Here is an 18,827-nt window from a genome sequence, read left to right as displayed (position 1 = left end):
TTTTCAGATTTTTAACACAGGCAATAAATGCTCTTCTCCAAGCCTCAACACAGTTATTCTTTAAATACAGTTCTATTTCCTTGGTGAAGCCGCTTTTGAGGTGCTAAATTTAGCACTGCCAATCAGAAGAACAGGTGGTATGTGACACAACCAAATAGGTCCCTCTCCCATCATGCTTTCCTAAGACAGCCAATCAGCCCAAGCCCTGCCCTAAAGATGTGGGGCTGTCAGCAGATCTGGCAAATATAAGGGCCGGGCCAGACCCTGGCTCTTCAGCAGTCGCGCATTCCCAGCCTCGCCTCGGGTGTAGGGATTGCATAGAAAAGCAAAACTACACAGTCTTGACTGTGTAGTTTTGTTTTTAAGTTTAGAGGCTCACCGATTCATGTCAGAGATGGTCCAACAAACCAACTCTAGATAGGACGTCGTTTCAGAAGCAACTTTGGGCTTAGTCCCACCCTTTCTCGGCACTCTTGAGAAATCAGGTGAGCAGTATCTTTTTTTTTTTAAAGTAGAGTCCCTTTCTAATTAATTTCTAATTAGTTCTCGTCTTATCTTTGTATGCTAATGCCTATGTAGAGATGATTGTCTAACTACTTGTTGCTGGTGCCAATCCATTATTTGAATCTGCTTGTTAAATTCTGTTTTAAAATATGTGGATAGTTGATGAAGTTTAATGCTTTAGCATGTCAGCAGGGTCAGTGATTGACATTGCTTAAATGAACCTAATACTCTAAAAGTGTTAAAGTTAAGGCCGGAAATGGTGATAGAAATGTTTGCTTCTTTAATAGACTCTTTTTGTCTGTCGAAAATGTTCAAGGTTATATTATTCAGTGATAAAGTGAGACGCACCAAGAATAGCTCTGATAAAACACATGTGGTATCAGCTACACCCTGATGACTTTTTAAGGGAATCAACTGCTGAGCTATCAGTTGCAGGACAGTGACAGAACACTTGCCTGCTGTCAGTCAACGCTGGAAAGTTTATTTTGGGAGTATGACATTTTAGGTGCATACCTTCTGTCCTAATTAGACAAAGGCCTCCAAAGAGCAAGTGCTAAAGCAACAAACTTTACCCAGACAATAGGAAGAAAAGACTAATTTAGGCCAGTTAATTGCAATACATTTAGAAATTTTGGGGGGAAAGCTATACAATTGTTTTCTAAAATATTCAGAATCTCATTAAGTATTTTAATTCAATGCACAATCAAATTATATAAGTGTTGATGCTAAGGAAGGTAAGGAATAATGTTTTAGAGACTTTTTATTTCTAAGTACACTTTGATTTCCCATCTTCCTGGAATTAGATTACCAATTGCAAACAACTGTAAATGCATAGATATGTACACCATAAATGGTGTAAAAGAATACACCTATTTTTAGAAAACGCACTAATTTGTGAAAAGGAGAAGTTAGACACACAAAAAAGTATTTGTTTTGAAGACACACCACAATAAGGAGTTCTTCACAAAAGTTTCACAAAAAATATTTTGGATTTTATCTGAATTTTCTAAATATAAATTTTATTATCTTAGAGAATTCTGGTTTTGTTTTCTTTTTAACTAAGTTACAATAAGGTACAGAATTATTACTAGAAAGATGATTGCTCTAAAAACTTTTAGTGCTATGAAAAATAGTAATGAAGCAATTTACAATTGACAATCTGCTTTTATATCAGAATAGTGGAATAATTACATTAAATAAAGTATTTATGCATCAAAAAATTCTTAACGCAATCTCTCTGAAACTAATAGACAAAGTACCTTCTTCCACTTAACAAAAGGACTAACTGCAAATTTCATATTCATTTCTTTGATTTTGAATATTTATGTTTTGAAAGCATAGACCTTTTCACTTCATCTACACTTAACAACAGCCTTCCAGTTTTCAGAGTTCGCACAGTGTTCCTTATTAAAAACTCAAGTCAGTATTTCTCTTTCTGATCTATAATAAATTTTGACCTACTCACTTCAATTTAAATTTTCCTGAATATTTGCTTCAGCAGTAGCAATATTTATTGGGCAGTTACAATATAAAGAAATACTAAGAAATAGACAGCACTGTTATGTTGTCTACAAAAGCATGTTTGACAAGGCTTCAAAATTTGCAAGTAAGAAAAGGAATTGCAAAGTTCAAAATTTTAGTTTTGGTGACTAATTTAAGTAATCACCTGGATTGCTTAAAGAAAAAATGCCTGAAGAATCTATGTCCAATTTATAAATATAGATACAGTGAGTGAAAAATAATGGGAGGAAAGAAATCTTGTTTTAATAATTGTCTCTCAAACATTGAACTGATGCAAAGATTCATTTTACACTTCTACACATCTCTTTTATTATTCTTCCCCGCCTCTACTTACTTTCCCCCTCCCTCCAACCTCCCCTTTCCCCCCAACCTTACTCCAGCTTTCCTTTTCTCCAACTGTAACCCACATTTCCCACCTTTGACAAACCTGAATTTCCCTCTTCCACCACTAGGGCACATTCTTTGCTCTGCTTGCCTAATTTTTTTTTTTTTCTTTTTCTATTTCCCTTTATACTTGCTACTCTGTTAGGCTTCAAATAAACTCAGAAGTCAACTGATCAAATTTAAACCACAAAGGAGAAGGCCTATGCATCAGGCTAGGCCCACAGAGCAATCTATTTGGAGCAATCTATTGGAAAATGGAGCAATCTATTTGGAAAATGTGTGTCTGTTATTTACACAGTAGTTTCTTAGCTGTGCCATTCTAATTTCTCTTCTCTTCATTCTCAGAGTGCCTGAAAAGATGACAACTCAAGCACCGACGTTTAAGCAGCCGTTACAAAGTGTTGTGGTACTGGAGGGTAGTACCGCAACCTTTGAGGCTCACATTAGTGGTAAGCTCACACATCACCACTTTCCTTTGTTTTCTTTGCCTCCTCCCCCGTAAGCTAACGCTGCCATTAGGACTTGACTTCAAGTTTAAGGCCTGCATTCACTTTGTAAAATTGGTGCAAATCTATTGAAGGGTCATGACAAGGATGTACCATTCACAGGGTACTGGCAAAAGCTGACAATATAATGGCTTGACTATGTTTTATTCATATTTATAATTCCACAAAGCAAAATAATTAGCATTGGATTAAAATTGGTGTCAGAATCCAGCTGTTAAGTAGGATTAGATTTGGTCATTCTATTTTGGGGCTCATGTGCAGAGGCAGACTGGAAGCCAAGAACTCAAGCCCAGCAGGGCCAGCCATGGGCGGGTAGCCTGACCCTCGGTTGTTTCAGGTGGAAAATAACAATACAAGTGACTTTTCTCAGAAGCAGAACTCTCAGTGATGAGCTAACTCCTAATTCTTGTATTCTTTTATTCAATTGTTATTAAGTGATTCTAGTGAATTAAAAGATTTCCCAATTGGTTTGAAATAACAACAAAAAACAGTATATGCCACTCTGGTCTGTACATTAAAGAGAAACAACCAATGACCCTATAATTTTATTTAAAAGGAAGTTTTACTGTTTCTTCTTCTTCTTCTTCTTCTTCTTCTTCTTCTTCTTCTTCTTCTTCTTCTTCTTCTTCTTCTATTTTTTTTTTTCCTTTATAGCTGAATTTAGGAATGGTTCCATAAAATGCATGACTTCTGGGACCTATCATCTTGTGAAAAAAATGGGGTTAATCTATGAACTATATTGTAAATAACTTCAGAATTGTTTCATCGCTATTGTCTCTTTCTGCAGTATCATAGCTACTGATATAAAATTAGATGGATAAATTGAAAATCATGCTTGATCCACCTTCATGAGTACATTGTCCCCTTTTTTTATGGCTTATAATAAAGATATAAAATAAGATTTCCTTTTCTCTTTTGTTTTCTATTTTACATACCAATCTTATTCATAACTGGATAGTGCTTTATTTTACATTGCGCAAGTATATAATCATTCTTCATTTTCTATGTATATGTATATGGACACCAGTTCAATTCTTCTCATGCATGATAAACTCCAACAGACTTCCAGATAATTCACTTATTTATCTTGTAAGGCTCAGTAACTTCTGAACTGAGCAGAGCACACATGGCATCTGTGGGAATTTGCCTGCTTGTGGAGTACTGGAATCTGACTTCTTCATAGCTTTTGTTCCTTCACTCTAAGTGCTAAGAAATTCTTAGGAAAACACCGCTGAACATAATTGATACCCATGAATTAGTCAAACTATTCCCGTGGCCACAGTGGGAGATTGGTGAATGTAAGGACACCAAAATAAACTTTCTCTTGGTTATCTTCACCTCCTCAGTTAAAGGATAGATCACCAGGCTTTATGCTAATGCAAAATAAACTGTGCTCTGAATTTATTCATGCTTTCTGACTGCCGGAGTTTTAATATACTTACAACATCAAACTACTCACCTGCAGTTCTTAGCTCCACAGTTTATGATGGGTGAAGAGAGATTGGCTTTTCTACCTGTAAGTCCAACTATACCTATTGTTCTGAAAGACTAGGTTTGGCCTTGTCTCTCATTATACAAGAACCTATCTCCCATGGTCTGACATTCTTACTGAGTGCGCATTTGAAAGGCAGGGCAGTTCAAGAAGACGGTGTCCTTGAAACTGCAGAGGAGGAAGAGAGAGAGTGTGTCCTCTTGTGCTTGTTAGGCAGGACTTTTTAGATCCCTTTGCTGCTTTTGCTCTTCACTTGTCTTCAAAGAGGACAAGTCACCTTTTATTTCAAAGTTCCCTTGGCTCGTCCCTTTTATAAATCCCTTTCATGATTTTAATGATGTCTATTAAATTGCTCTGGGCAGGAGGGCAGCAAATGGAAATTCTAGTACTCCGTGTGCCTCTGATAGACAAGGGACCTTGAAAAAAAATCATTGAGCCTCTTTGGGCCTCAGTTTCCTTCCCTGTAAATTGAATTTCTTCCACTGGCCTCCACATGAACCCACATACCTTCCTAACGGTCTGCAAGTTTACACTTTCATTGTGTGGCTGTCAGGTTTTCGCTGTAAATAGCAGTACACTCCAGATAGCTTTCAGAGGTTAAGGCCAGGCAGTGGATAGAGCAGAAGACTTGTTAGTGCCCCACTCAAACATAAAGGTGAATTGTCTTTGTATTCCAGGTTTCCCAGTTCCTGAGGTGAGCTGGTTTAGGGATGGCCAGGTGATTTCCACTTCCACTCTGCCCGGCGTGCAGATCTCCTTTAGCGATGGCCGCGCTAGATTGACGATCCCCGCCGTGGTTAAAGCCAACAGTGGACGATACTCCCTGAGAGCCACCAATGGATCTGGACAAGCGACTAGTACTGCTGAGCTTCTCGTGACAGGTAGGCAGGAGGGGACCTGCCTGTCCTCTGACCCCCCACCCCAGAGAACATCGCCAGAATTGGGGGAAGGGTATCCACAAAGGGCTATGAGCACAAGTGGATGTACCTCCAGCCTAGAGAAGGGCCCACTGGAGGCTGAATTGGTAGCAAAGTTGTTTGCCTTGTGGGATTTAATTTTCCCCTCAAAATGTAGCACAAAAGTGGCTGAGAAGCAGCTCCTCTATACACATTACTAAACACTCAAAAGTATATTAAGGAAATATTAAAAATTATGCCTCTGAGCAAGTAGAAAGGCTTAGAGCCTTGTTTATAAGCCTACAAAAAAAATATGTATATCCCTTGGAATTCACACTTTTAACAAGCACCTAGAAGATTCTGATGCAAATGGCCCACAAACTACCCATTTAAGAAACAGTACTCTAGGCTGTAAAGTTTAATAATCTTCATTTACTTTCAATTTCTAAAAATATTACAGAGTAAATATGCACAGAAAAAAGTTAATGCTTGTTTATGATTCAAATGTGTGACACAGTTTCCCCAGAAAAGTTATCACCAATCTTCACGGTCTCTGTTATTTTCTCCATTTGTTACTTCCTGGTAAGACAGTGATACATAGAGCATTGTATTACTTTACACATTATATAACAATATCTTTCACAAGCTGTGTAAGTTATATATGTTTATCTGATAAACCATGCCTTCAGCACTGTTCAAGAAGGCACATCAGGTAACATCGGGTATTGATTTTAACATGTGTCCAGAAAATTCAGACATGGAAAACACACAGAGTTGACAGCATCTGCTATTGTTTATTACTCAAAAACATATCAAAATTAATCCCATTCACCCTTCACATTTATTTCATTAAAAATTTATTTCAGCACAATTAACCAAAACAATCCCCTTTCTGTAGCATAACTAACATTAGGTCATGTCATTATTTGGATTGACATTTTAAATGGAAGTAAGTATTTGGGTTATTGGACTAGTGATCAAGTTGGAGACGATTTAGGATTTTTTTAAAATTGAATTAAAATTTGATGATTCTGTAAGTCACAGGAGCACCCATCACACCAACTATTGGAATTAATTTTAGTGCAACTTAGTGAAATATGAAAAGTTGCCTTAACATGTCAATATAGTGCTAGATGTGAGGTTGGGAGGAAGTGCCAGACAGATTCTCTAGAAATGTTATAATAAGATCTAGGCTTTTTCTTTAAAAAAAAAAAAAAAAAAAAAAAAGTTTATTAATGTAGTGGTCTAGAACTGCTAAACAAAACAAAGCAAGTAAAATAGAATATGGTGGCAGGATTGCCTTCTGTCGTCTCTTGGCTCCATTCTTGCTGTCACCTGCTGGATGAGCTGGGCTCAAGGACAGTCAAGGATGCTTGGTTCAGCAAGTCATCACCTGGCTTTGCAATCAGAGCTGTGATTGTTTAAAAATAGCCTGTAGGGAGCGCCCTGGCTGGCAGTCCTGATTTTCTTCTCTCTCCCCGTCCCCTCCCCCCCTGCAGCGGAGACAGCACCACCCAACTTCGCTCAACGACTGCAAAGCATGACCGTGAGACAAGGAAGCCAAGTGCGATTCCAAGTGAAAGTGACGGGAATCCCTACACCTGTGGTGAAGTTCTACCGGGATGGAGCTGAAATTCAGAGCTCCCTTGATTTTCAAATTTCCCAAGAAGGCGACCTCTACAGCTTACTGATTGCGGAAGCATACCCCGAAGACTCCGGGACCTATTCAGTAAATGCTACCAATAGCGTTGGAAGAGCTACTTCAACTGCCGAATTACTGGTTCAAGGTACTAATAATGGAGGCTGAGGAACAGGGAGAAAGGGAGAGCGCTGATTTAGGACAAAGTGAGGCCGGGGTACTGTGGACTCCTCTCTGAGGCCTGGAGATGCTGTGAGCGGAAATCAAAGCTGGCTTGTCAACACCCTTAAAAAGAAATGTCTCTGAGATTCTAGGCAGGAGCTCAGAATCACTGAAGCAATCTGTGGTTATTAACCCCATTAGAAATTGGAAAGTATTTCAATTGCCATCTATGTTTTCAAGTTATTGGCAAATAATAGAATTTTTAAAAAATGGTTCTAAGTAAATTCTTATCTAATAATGAACATTTTCTATTTTTAAACCTAATTTATATTCATACAAACTTTCTACATTTTCCTCTATTGGGACACCTAGAAAATCTGATTGACTTTGTAGTCATAACTAACACAATCCCTTTAAAAATGAGGCATCCTTTGTCCTCCTAAATATTTATCTTTCCTTCCTACAGGTGAAGAAGTAGTACCCGCTAAAAAGACAAAGACAATTATTTCGACTGCTCAAATTTCAGAAACAAGACAAACCCGAATTGAAAAGGTATTTTTCTATACTGTCGGTTTTCCAGCCTTTCAGATTGCTGCTTCACCGACTTCCTCCTCAACGTGGGCTTTGTTTTTATCTTTTTACAGAAGATTGAAGCCCACTTTGATGCCAGGTCAATTGCAACAGTTGAGATGGTCATAGATGGTGCCACTGGGCAACAGCTGCCACATAAGACACCTCCCAGGATACCTCCCAAGCCGAAGTCGAGGTCTCCCACACCACCATCCATTGCTGCCAAAGCACAATTGACTCGACAGCAGTCCCCATCGCCAATAAGACACTCCCCTTCCCCGGTCAGACATGTTCGGGCCCCGACCCCATCTCCTGTCAGGTAAAGCCTTTGAAAAGACATCAGGTTGTTATGTATTTTTTAAATTATGTTTCATCCAATAAGAAGAGAAATAGAAGGAAGCAATAAAAAATGTAGCATATGATAAAGGAGGTAAACCAAAAAGGTACTGAATATGATTTTCACAAATCCTCACAGTCCACAGGTAAATTGGAGAACTTCATAAACTCTAATTGTGAATACTTATTTGCATACCATTTAATAAATATCTGCTTTAAGGGCCAAGAAAAAGCACAGCAAAATGAGAATAGCATCGAACCGGTTGGAAGCACTATATTCAGTTAGCCTGATCGCTTGCTACCAATGGGATTTAGGAAAATAATTATAATAATTAAATAGTTGCTAATATATATTGACCACTTTTTTAGTGGACATTTGATTGGCACTCTATGTACACTATCTTATTAAATATTCATAGCAACCTCTCAGAATTGTCATCCCTAGTTGTATATATAGGTGACTGAAGCAAAAACTTAAATAATTTATTTAAGGTCTTAGTTGTGTCATTTGTAAATTAAAGAGAATCATAACAAGAATGATCTCATGATGCGTTGTGAGGATTCAATGAGATAATTAATTGAAAATACCTTGCAAATATAAAATAATTATACCAATGTTCTTATGCCCTGATAATAAGTAAAACCTTCTAAATATTTTGCATATGCTTATGTTATTTTACCTAAAAAATAAAATGGGTTTCTATGCTTAGTTCATTTGGAGGTATTTTAGAAAGTGAGCATGTATCATCAGCACTCAGAAATTATAGAATCAAGTGTAAATTATCTATAGCAAATTTGAAACTTTGGCATTTTGCTTAACATGCTGTAGTTTTTAATGTGATGAACTGAAAAATGTGCAAAGTTTGGAGCAAACAGAAAAGTGTTTCTTGATCAATATAAAAGAAATTTTAAAACATAGAGAAAGTTCCCCTGCCAAGAAAAATTTTAAAAGAAGAGTAATAAGCAGATAGTTGACAAAAAATATTCAAACTTACTGTGAAGTTAATATAATCAAAACAGTATGGTATTGGTAAATGAATAGAAAATACATCAGAGGAACAGAACAGGGAGTCCAGAAATAAATTCAAGTACCCAGGAAATTCAATTTTTTAAAATCAGTGACTTTAAGTTCAGTGGGGAAAAGGATATTTTACTTTATGAAGAATGCTGGACCAATTAGCTAGCTATCCATTTGGAAGAAAACAAATATTAACCTCTACCTCACACCATTTACAAAATAAACCTCAGCTTGACTGAGAGCTAAATTAAAAAAATAAAAACCAAAACAATGAGAAAAAATTGGGAATGCATTTGTGGAGGAGAGCTTTTAAAAATAGATCTACAGATTCAACTATATAAAAATAAAAGTTTACGTATGACAACAGCAAGGTCATAGCTAAACCAAACAGGCATTTCTGAAAACATTTCAAAGGTGGCTCCTTCTCAAGATATTTCATTGCCTCTGTAATAAAAGTGTTATAGCAATTATACAATGGCAACAGTGTAAACAGTACAAGCTTAGAAACAGTGTATAACCTACATAACTGTACATATTGATGCTAGGTAAGATCCCATAAAAAGGAAAATGTAAACAGTATATCTGGGAGAAATGTTTGCAGCATTATGACTGACAAAGAGCTAATATGCCAAAGGTATCGAAAAATTTCCACAAGTTAATTTTAAAGGAAGAAACAAGCAGCACAAATGGAAAAAAAAAAAAAAAAGACAAACATTTTACACAAGAAACAATGTAAATGTCCAATAAATATATATTTTAAAAATATGCTAGATATTTTCCAATCTTTATTGTATTTTACACTTTAAAAATTAAAGGTGTTGACAAACACTAATATGAAGGCTTGAACACAGAGCTCATTTAAAAAAATATATCTAGCTAACAAATATAAAAAGTGTTCTGACTCAGGCTAATCCCAGTTTGCACACCATGAAATCACAAGACAGGCAAATGTGATTTCTGGGGGAGATAACAACCTCACCATATTTTGAATTTAAGCTTAAGAGTCATTTAGAATTACAGAGCTTCCCTGATTCGTTGGAGCATTTTGACTGTCTTAGCAGTTTTGAGAGTTCATTAATAACAATCCCAATTACTTGGCCACCAAAATTTTCTTTAAAATAATTAAGAAATAAAAATATCAATTTGTAGAGAAAATAATTGTTACCCAAGACAGACTGCTTCTTAAAATGTCTCATGGTTTAATCTTGATTTTTGTTGTAGAGTAAGGCAAATGTATTTCATTGAATAAGGTGCATTGTATCTAGCTGTGACCAGGTGATTATTTTTTTTGTAAGAGCAGAAATAAGCGCTTTTCTATAATGACGCAAATTACATTGATTTTCACAGTTATGGGCTAGCAACCTGCTGCTAATCACTCAAGTCATGCTAATCATGTCTTTAACTCTTTTTGAATTAAACCCACTTTACTAGGTACAGCAAGAGTAAGACACAGGTTACAACTTGGAAGTACATGTCACTTTGCTTTTCTTCAATTGATGTAGTCCTTACATTAGTCTAAACTGGTCTTTGTCCTATTTCTAAGGCAGTCACTTTCAAAATAGAGACGCAGTCCCCTGGATCTTCCTTTAGTTGATTACAACTTCATTTATAAAATGTAAATTGATTTTCACCAAAAAAACCTTCTTCAAGAAAATGATTAAACACTTCTTCATGAAACTGGTTAATATTGTACTGATGTTAGGTTACCCTATAATTTAGAGCAGATATCAACTGTACCTTGAGCCTTAATTAGAATAATTTTTTCACTTATGATCAGTATAAGTAGTGCCAGAATACTTTGGTAAACAATATGCAGTAGTTAAATGCAATGATAAGGCAATACTGCCACCTAGAGGGGAAAATGCAATACACCTTATTGACTAAGAATTAAATTATGAAAAACTATCTTAAAATAGTTGACCACCCCCTAGAATTGTTGCTATCGCTCAGCAACTGTCTTTTTGTCTATATATGCCAGGGTTTAGCACCCAGATTCTTCAACTGACGCTATTGAACTTTGGACACACATAAGAAGTAATAAAAACTATTTTGGAAGAAGCCACTTTATCGATTTAATTAAAAAAAAGTCATAGCTTTCTTTAGTTTCAAATTAGGCCACCATAATTATAAGGATATTTAAAAGAAGTCCAGGGTACAATACAACGAGGATGAAGATAAATAAATATAGAGAAAACTTAAAAGAGCAATCCACAACACATTGATTAGAATAGCAGTTTCCAAAATGAAAACTTCCCACAGCCTACACCCCAAAAAGTTTTGAGAAAGCATCTCCTATCCTGGAGATTCACAAGGCATAAGAGCATGGTGAAGGCTCTGGGAAGTCCTACAGGGAAATAACAAAGGTTTAACTTGTTTAGCCTAGAGTTGCACATGCATTTTGATTACAGAAACCTTTCTTTGTTCAATACGTATTTGATACCACCCCTGAGAATTGGGAGTACAGAGAAATTTAGAGTTGTGATTATTATATTTGCCATGGCCTTTCTTTGGCTGTATTTCAAGGAAGCACCGTCTGCTGTCTTGACTTTTTAAAATGTGAGACAGTGAGGCAAGCACAAAATTCTTTAGCTTAGAACTAAGGCTGATTCTCAAGTTCCAGCAGGTAAGAGTAAGGCTTACTGAGATTTAAAACAAATTACTTTCAAGGGCATTATTTGCCTCTGAATAGGTTATTGAGTCACCCATTTTAAAACTGTGTTAAGTTAAACATGTCCAGACTTTTCTCCTGTTATTCAAATCTGATGGCCCAGAGAGGAGTTCCTTGACTTGGGTTCTTGACCTCTGCTGTTTGATTTTCAGGCCCGTGTCTCCAGCTGGGAGGATCTCCACGTCCCCCATCAGATCTGTTAAGTCTCCATCACTCATGCGTAAGACTCAGCCATCCACCATGGCCCTAGGCCCGGAAGTGCCTCCCCCTTGGAAGCAAGAGGGCTACATGGCCTCATCTGAGGCTGAGATGAGAGAAGCTATGATGACGAGCTCTACTCAGATCAGGACAGAAGAGAGATGGGAAGGGAGATATGGGGTCCAGGAGCAAATGACCACCAGTGGAGCTGCGTTTGCGGCAGGGGCTGTGGCTACTGGTGCTACAGAGGTATTGTCAGAGCTGTTTTATTTCATGTTTCTTCCTTTCACATTCTCGTTTCTCCAACCAGGATCCTGTCATGAAACTCAGTCTGTCTAGGTTGTGCATATGAACATAAGAATCTAACAGAAACTGAAAAACAAATTGGGGCTGTGCTTTGTAAAGGCATTTTTAATTTGGACAAAAGCCCTAACTGTGAGGTTTTTCAGAAAATATAGGTTTTTAATGATCCATACCTCTCCTAGCAGTGAGAAACCCGTCTGTATGTGTGTATTTAACTCTATGTAGCTCAATTTCTGCCGTGCTTTTGTATTTTCTTCTGGGCATGTCATTTTAAAAAGTGATGGATGTGGTCATGTCTAATGCAGGTGAAACAAGAAACTGACAAAAGTGCAGCTGTTGCGACTGTTGTTGCTGCTGTTGACATGGCCAGAGTGAGAGAACCAGTTACCAGCGCTGTAGAGCAGACTGCTCAGAGGACAACCACGACTGCTGTGCACGTCCAACCTGCTCCAGACCAGGTATGTGTTAGGCCGTCCGCACTGAGCTTTGTGTGCCGAGATGCCATGACAAGCCAATGCTCCAATCATTTTGAGGACAGCATTGAGCCTACTGTGGCCCAGACTTTTAGGACTTTCGGAGAAAAAAAAGGGGTCTGAGATACCAAAGGTGTTCAAGATATAAATACCATAAGTACTGGTCTGTGTCAGGCAGGTAGGCAGGCAAGCTATCAGAAAGTCAATACAGGAGGTCAGACAAGGGGTACAAAGTGCCAAAGCACTCCTGGGTCAAGACAGGCAAAAGGTGGCTCAGAAAGTCAGCTAAACTAGGCAGGTATGTGTGCGTTCAGAGAGGTGCTTCCAGACCAGTCGATTGAGAGCTCAGGCACTTTAAGAGCCAGGCATGGAAACCATTATTTCAGGCAGACATTACTTTTTTCTGAGCTCCCCCAAAGACCTTTGCTTTTACGTTCCTCAAAATAAACGTGACATTTGATTCATGGCTGAAAAGTGTTATAAATCTAGGATAATTTCCCACCTCATGTTTGAATAGATTTTCTGTTACAGTTGAAAATCATTCTAGCTTTCCTCCTTATCCCCTCTTGTGTGACATTTATGTCTTTATCCTGATTTATCATTTGTAACTTTTTAGAAAAGCTGCGTTAAAGTATTTCCTCCCTTTCCCCTATGAAAATCAGGTGAGAAAGGAGGCAGAGAAGACTGCTGTAACTAAGGTAGTAGTGGCTGCCGAAAAAGCCAAGGAACAAGAATTGAAATCAAGAACCAGAGAAGTAATTACAACAAAACAAGAGCAGGTGCACGTAACTCATGAACAGGTGAGAATGTTTTTGGATGTGAAGTTATTGTTGCTATTACCTGTGTCAACACATATAATAATGTTTACTGTGAAGGGTGTTGTTTCTCGGACAACAAGATTGTTATCACAGATTGAATCTGTGTATTCCTAGGTACTGGATATCAGAGTGCCTTAGAGTTTACAGCATGTTTCCCTCATGTCAACAAAAGGATCTCTGTGAACACAAATGGGGAGTAGGAAGAGGGGTCTCATCTATATTCTAGGGATGCACTACCTAAATATTTGACAGTGAAGGAGGTAAAAACCAGGGAGGAGAAATAGATGCTAAGGTACGAACAGGAAAATGTGGGAAAGAACCCTGAACACACATTGCTTAATAACTGCTTTCCGAGTCTTTGGGAGAACACCTAAATATGGATTTGAAGTGGAATGGACAGCAAGAACTTCTTAGGTCAAGTGACCAGAAAAAGTGAAAAGGACAGCCCCATGATGGGAGGAATTCAGGGACAGATTAGATAAGGCCAATTGGTAGGGCTGTTGGCCAGTGGAGACAATTGTCAGTTGGGTGGTTTGAGGAGATAAACTCCCAAGTTTCTTTCAACTCTGAGATCCTGAATTTTAGTGATGATGTTTGAGATTGGCAAAGAGGCAAATGGGGAAGACATCCCCTCTCCTGACACCCCAACATACATATCTTTGGAGTCCAGATCCAATACAGTATCCTTCAGGGGGTTAAGGTTTTGGAAAACCTTTTGCCTGGGTTATGCACAAAAATTTTCTCCTCATAAGATCTCAATTTTAGAAAAGTATGTCTTGATATTTCAAATCATGACAATATTTAGGAAAATTTTCAAAGCAAAATTTCGTATAAAGGCAGATTGCAAATTGTCCATATTTGATTTCTCATTTATAAAATAAAAGGCTCAGACAAAATTGTTTCTAAGGCTTTCCATTTTGATATCCTATGCTTATCTTTAGTTGACAGAAGTGGCATGGAATAATACTGCTATATATCCATTTATAAAAATTATACATCTTTTCAAAGAAGATAGTAACTCTCCAAGCAAACAATATTGAATCCAACTTTTTCCCCCCCTAAGTTATGGTATAAACAGAAAAATAGCTGGTCATATTAATAAAAATGAAATAATTTGTTTTATTTAGTAATACCTCCAGAAAAAGAATTTTACTTTTTCTTGAAATTCCTATTTTGTTATATTTAATAAAAATTATGTCACTTCCATTAGAGATCAGGAGGCAATAAGCTTTTCTTTTTATCATTGATTTCAGATAAGAAAAGAAACTGAAAAAGCATTTGTACCAAAAGTAGTAATTTCCACAACTAAAGCCAAAGAACAAGAAACTCGAATTTCTGGAGAAATTACTACAAAACAAGAACAAAAACAAATAACTCAAGAAACAGTAAGTTCAATTTTGTAAATACCATGTAGTTTGTTGACATATACGTTCCATCCAGCTGCATGTACCCTATAATCAAAAACTCTAAATGGAGGAGTCTTTTGTGTATGTTCTTTTTGTTGTTTCTCTACGGCTAGTATTGAAACTCTTTCATGACAGCAATTCTGTACTCATTGTGCAATTTTCCAGGACATTTCTAGAACATACTTAAATGGAAACTAGCTCTTACCCCAGTCTAGTTACCCACTGATATAGTCACATTTTTCACACAGCCTGAGCCCTCAGTCACTTAGGTTATAACACACGAACTACATAGTTGTAAAACATATGTGTGCACACATGCACACCAGTCATGAACCCTCCAACTAAATAGCCAGGGAAAGTGAGGAAATATTGAACATCAGGGAAGACCAGTACTTCTTCAAGAAACTATCTTAATTACTGGTTGATAAACTGGGACCTAAAAGTGTTTTCTGCTCCTGTGCTAGAAGTGAATTCACTAAAATTCACTTCTGTCTCATGTGTGAAATCAAACCTTAGAGTGCCAGAAAAGAAGCATATATTTTGAATTCTTTCATGTTGGGGGGTAGGGGTAGCTCCTGTGCTCACCTCTCTTGATCTCACACTCTTTGATGACTCTAGAACTACTTTTTAAAAAAGATCCAGTTGAGAACACTGTATACTGGGGGTGCCAAAAATATACATACACATTGTAGGAGATGGTCAACGTTGTTCAAGCAGTAGTTTGCCGTAATCAGAAGTGTTTGAACGCTGATGATAACCACTTTGAGCACTTCTTGTAATTGCAGAAATCAAGTGTGACTTGTATTCGTCTTTTGTTATCAGTATATTGAGTATTACAATTTTAGTACAGTTTTCCTTTCTTAAAATGTGTATACATTTTTTTGGCACCCTCTGTACTTAATAGGCTGGCCAATGGCTGCCAGATGAATTTCCCTCTCCTTATAGTGAGTCAGAGACTTTGAATGCACAAGAAGCCCATGTGGTGTAATCAAGGGCATAGAAATCCCTGTTGCCATTGCAATGCTGGCAAGTTCAGCCTGACTGGTATAGTTTCCCAGCCATTTGCCCGTGGCCACTCACTGGGTTCCATAACATGTCAACATGTCTCAAAGCTGAGACCTTTTCAGTTCTAGGACAGTTCGCTAAGGAGCAGGGGAGAATAAAGAAGCCCATTCCTTAGGAAAACAAAAGTCTCTGTATTAAATTCAAGTGTAGACTTTTAAAATGGAAATGTGATATTTTCTGTCTCACCGCTAAGCGTTCTGTATTCTCCTGAATGTTACAAGGATATCTTTCCATTTCTTTTGTGTCTTTTGAAACTCAAGTCTTTATTTTACTCTGAAAATCAGATAACACAGAAAGCTGAGACAACTGCTGCATCCATGGTGGTAGTTGCCACTGCAAAGCCCACAACACTAGAAACAATTCTGGGAGCTCAAGAAGAAATTGCCACACACGATCAAATACACATAACTCATGAAAAGGTGATGACCTACTGCTGGTGTGAAATTCACTCGTGTATCATTTCACTTGCAAGCCACCTATATTTTCCTCATGTTAATCATCACTCTTTCACCTTTCCTTATAACTCAAATAGAAAAACTTCAAAACCTCTTGTGAGCTTTTTGCCACCTATCTAGCTTTCACTGCCACTTTTCATTCCTAACCTTCAGACTTTCTTTTGATTGTTACTAATGTGATATTGTATTTCCCTATAATGTCTTCCTATTGAAGTAGACTCCAGTGTGCAAGTCAATTGATAAAATGCAAAAGTATGTGTTATTTATGGCTCTATTGGATTTCCTATAGATTATAAAAAGAATAGTGAGAGAAAGAAAAATGCATCCTTTGTTCTTTTATTGCTAATCACATTTTTTTCCCTTTTACACTTGATTTTTAAAAAAAAAAATTTTTACTAATGAAGCAGTATGGATGATCAAAGCAACTCAAGTGATATACTAAAGTGTGATTAAAATGTCCTTGACTAGGAAGAAATTCTGCTTCCTTTCTCAGTTTTGACCTAAGTTTCTTTTATTATAGGCTGTATGAAATGTAATGACCATTTTCTCATTTTTTTTTTGTCATATGACCAGATAAGGAAAGAAACTAGGAAAACAGTGGTACCTAAAGTCATAGTTGCCACACCCAAAGTCAAAGAACAAGATTTAGTATCAAGAAGTAGAGAAGGCATCACTACCAAAAGAGAGCAAGTTCAAATAACTCAGGAAAAGGTGAATACAGATATTTGAGATGGGAAAAGTTCATCTTGAAACTGATTTCTAGTAAATCATTAACTATGATGTGGTATGAATTATTAATCTGTATTTTCCTTTTTGAATCCCAAACTAAAACAAAATGGTAAATGTGTGACTGCTTACCATTAATTTTATCTGCACATTTGATTTTCATCCATCTGTAACATTTATAATTCATTTTATTCACCATTATTCTTTGCATGAAGATTAGCATATTTAGCCTGATTTTGAAAGGCAATAAGTGGAATCATCTGGAGTTAACATTTCTGAGTTTTGTGACTCCTAGTCAGTGTGAGCAAACATTGCCAAGTAAAAGTTAACTTCTCTTGTGTAGTGAACCCTCAATAACATCATCTTGCATCCTCACTAGGAGGGGGGATGGGTCATACCATGTGTGTCTGAAGCCATGTACAATTTAAAACTTGATTTTACTGTAATAATCAGATGAGGAGGGAAGCTGAGAAAACTGCCTTGTCTACAATAGCAGTTGCCACTGCTAAAGCCAAAGAACAAGAAACAATATTGAGAACTAGAGAAGGAATGGCTGCTAGACAAGAACAAATTCAAGTTTCTCATGGAAAGGTGACTATTCTAAGTGTGAAGTCCCCTATTATAATACATTAATACCAAATCTCATGTGAAATCCTACCATAATACATTAATACCAAATCTTGGAATTTCTTATGTATAAGACACTATTAACCTAATTTATTTTTTAGATGATTAAACAATTGGAAAGCAAAAAGTCAAATTATTTATTATTGTTAATATCACTACATAATCCTTTCCTCACTGATCTCTTTACTATTATTTTCCATTTTTTATTATTAACATTTAGAAATTCTCCAGAAAATGATGATTGAAATTGCATGCAGCCTAATTTTAATATATTCCATGAACATAAATATATGTGTAAATGATGAATCTTACTGTCAAAAAGATGTATGTTTTGAGGGGGTCATGAATTCAGTATATTACATTGTAGAGTGTGGACTTATTTCAGGAAATTCCCCATAATTTTCTTCATGTGAAACATTATCTTCCCCGCTCCCCCTTCCCCCCGTAAATATCAGATGAGGAAAAAAAAAAGCTGAAAAAATGATAGTGCCTGCTGCAGTAGTTTCCACTAAAACGAAACAAGATAAATATTAAAATTGATGGAAGGAATTAACCAACCAGAATAAATACACATAAGCCATGAAAAGGTTGTTTGTAGCTATGAAATTTCCATGAATTAACTTATTTCCCATGACTGTCATTTATCCCAAATGGGCTGTTTACCTAATTTTATTCTTTATTGCTAATACAGTTTTTTGGAAATTAGCAACTAAAGTTTTTCAATTTCTTTAGCATCATGGTGGAGTCCTGTCTGTATTTCCCAGTGTTGTTTTCTATTTCTACATTTTGGGTTGTTTTTTTTTTCCTAAGACATGATTTGAGATCATCTTTTTAAATATTTACCCAAGTCAAATATTGAATGGCATATCAGCCTTTCAGAAGTCTCATAGAGGACAGAATTCTAATATGTAGCATACTTCGTGAGTGATTATATTTAAACTTTTGTTTGTTCTGGACCATATAAATTTGACTATCTTATTTTTGTTGTTAAAAATTAGCTAAGAGTGGAAGCTGCAAAAATGTCTGTACCCAAAGTAATAGTTACCACTGCAAAATCTAC

At 36.8% G+C, this 18,827-nt stretch overlaps 1 protein-coding gene across 2 annotated transcripts in view; it reads left to right on the top strand.

Moving 5' to 3' along the window:
* Positions 1-274: 274 nt before the first annotated feature.
* The window catches only part of TTN (titin), a 271,515-nt gene continuing 252,962 nt past the window's right edge, over positions 275-18,827 (top strand). For both annotated transcript variants that reach the window (XM_088794519.1, XM_019739278.3), the window contains exons 1-13: positions 275-485; positions 2,755-2,858; positions 5,085-5,288; positions 6,803-7,090; positions 7,571-7,656; positions 7,749-7,993; positions 11,849-12,143; positions 12,503-12,655; positions 13,333-13,470; positions 14,742-14,873; positions 16,244-16,378; positions 16,988-17,125; positions 17,594-17,731. In XM_088794519.1, coding sequence (XP_088650645.1) covers positions 2,768-2,858; positions 5,085-5,288; positions 6,803-7,090; positions 7,571-7,656; positions 7,749-7,993; positions 11,849-12,143; positions 12,503-12,655; positions 13,333-13,470; positions 14,742-14,873; positions 16,244-16,378; positions 16,988-17,125; positions 17,594-17,731 — 2,043 coding nt within the window. In that variant the 5' untranslated portion in view covers positions 275-485; positions 2,755-2,767. The remainder of the gene's footprint in view (positions 486-2,754; positions 2,859-5,084; positions 5,289-6,802; positions 7,091-7,570; positions 7,657-7,748; positions 7,994-11,848; positions 12,144-12,502; positions 12,656-13,332; positions 13,471-14,741; positions 14,874-16,243; positions 16,379-16,987; positions 17,126-17,593; positions 17,732-18,827) is intronic.

Source organism: Rhinolophus sinicus, chromosome 17 (genome assembly GCF_057876585.1).
Source record: "Rhinolophus sinicus isolate RSI-liver-muscle chromosome 17, RSI-T2T, whole genome shotgun sequence".
Taxonomy (NCBI): domain Eukaryota; kingdom Metazoa; phylum Chordata; class Mammalia; order Chiroptera; family Rhinolophidae; genus Rhinolophus; species Rhinolophus sinicus.
This window is presented reverse-complemented; position numbering and strand designations above follow the sequence as displayed.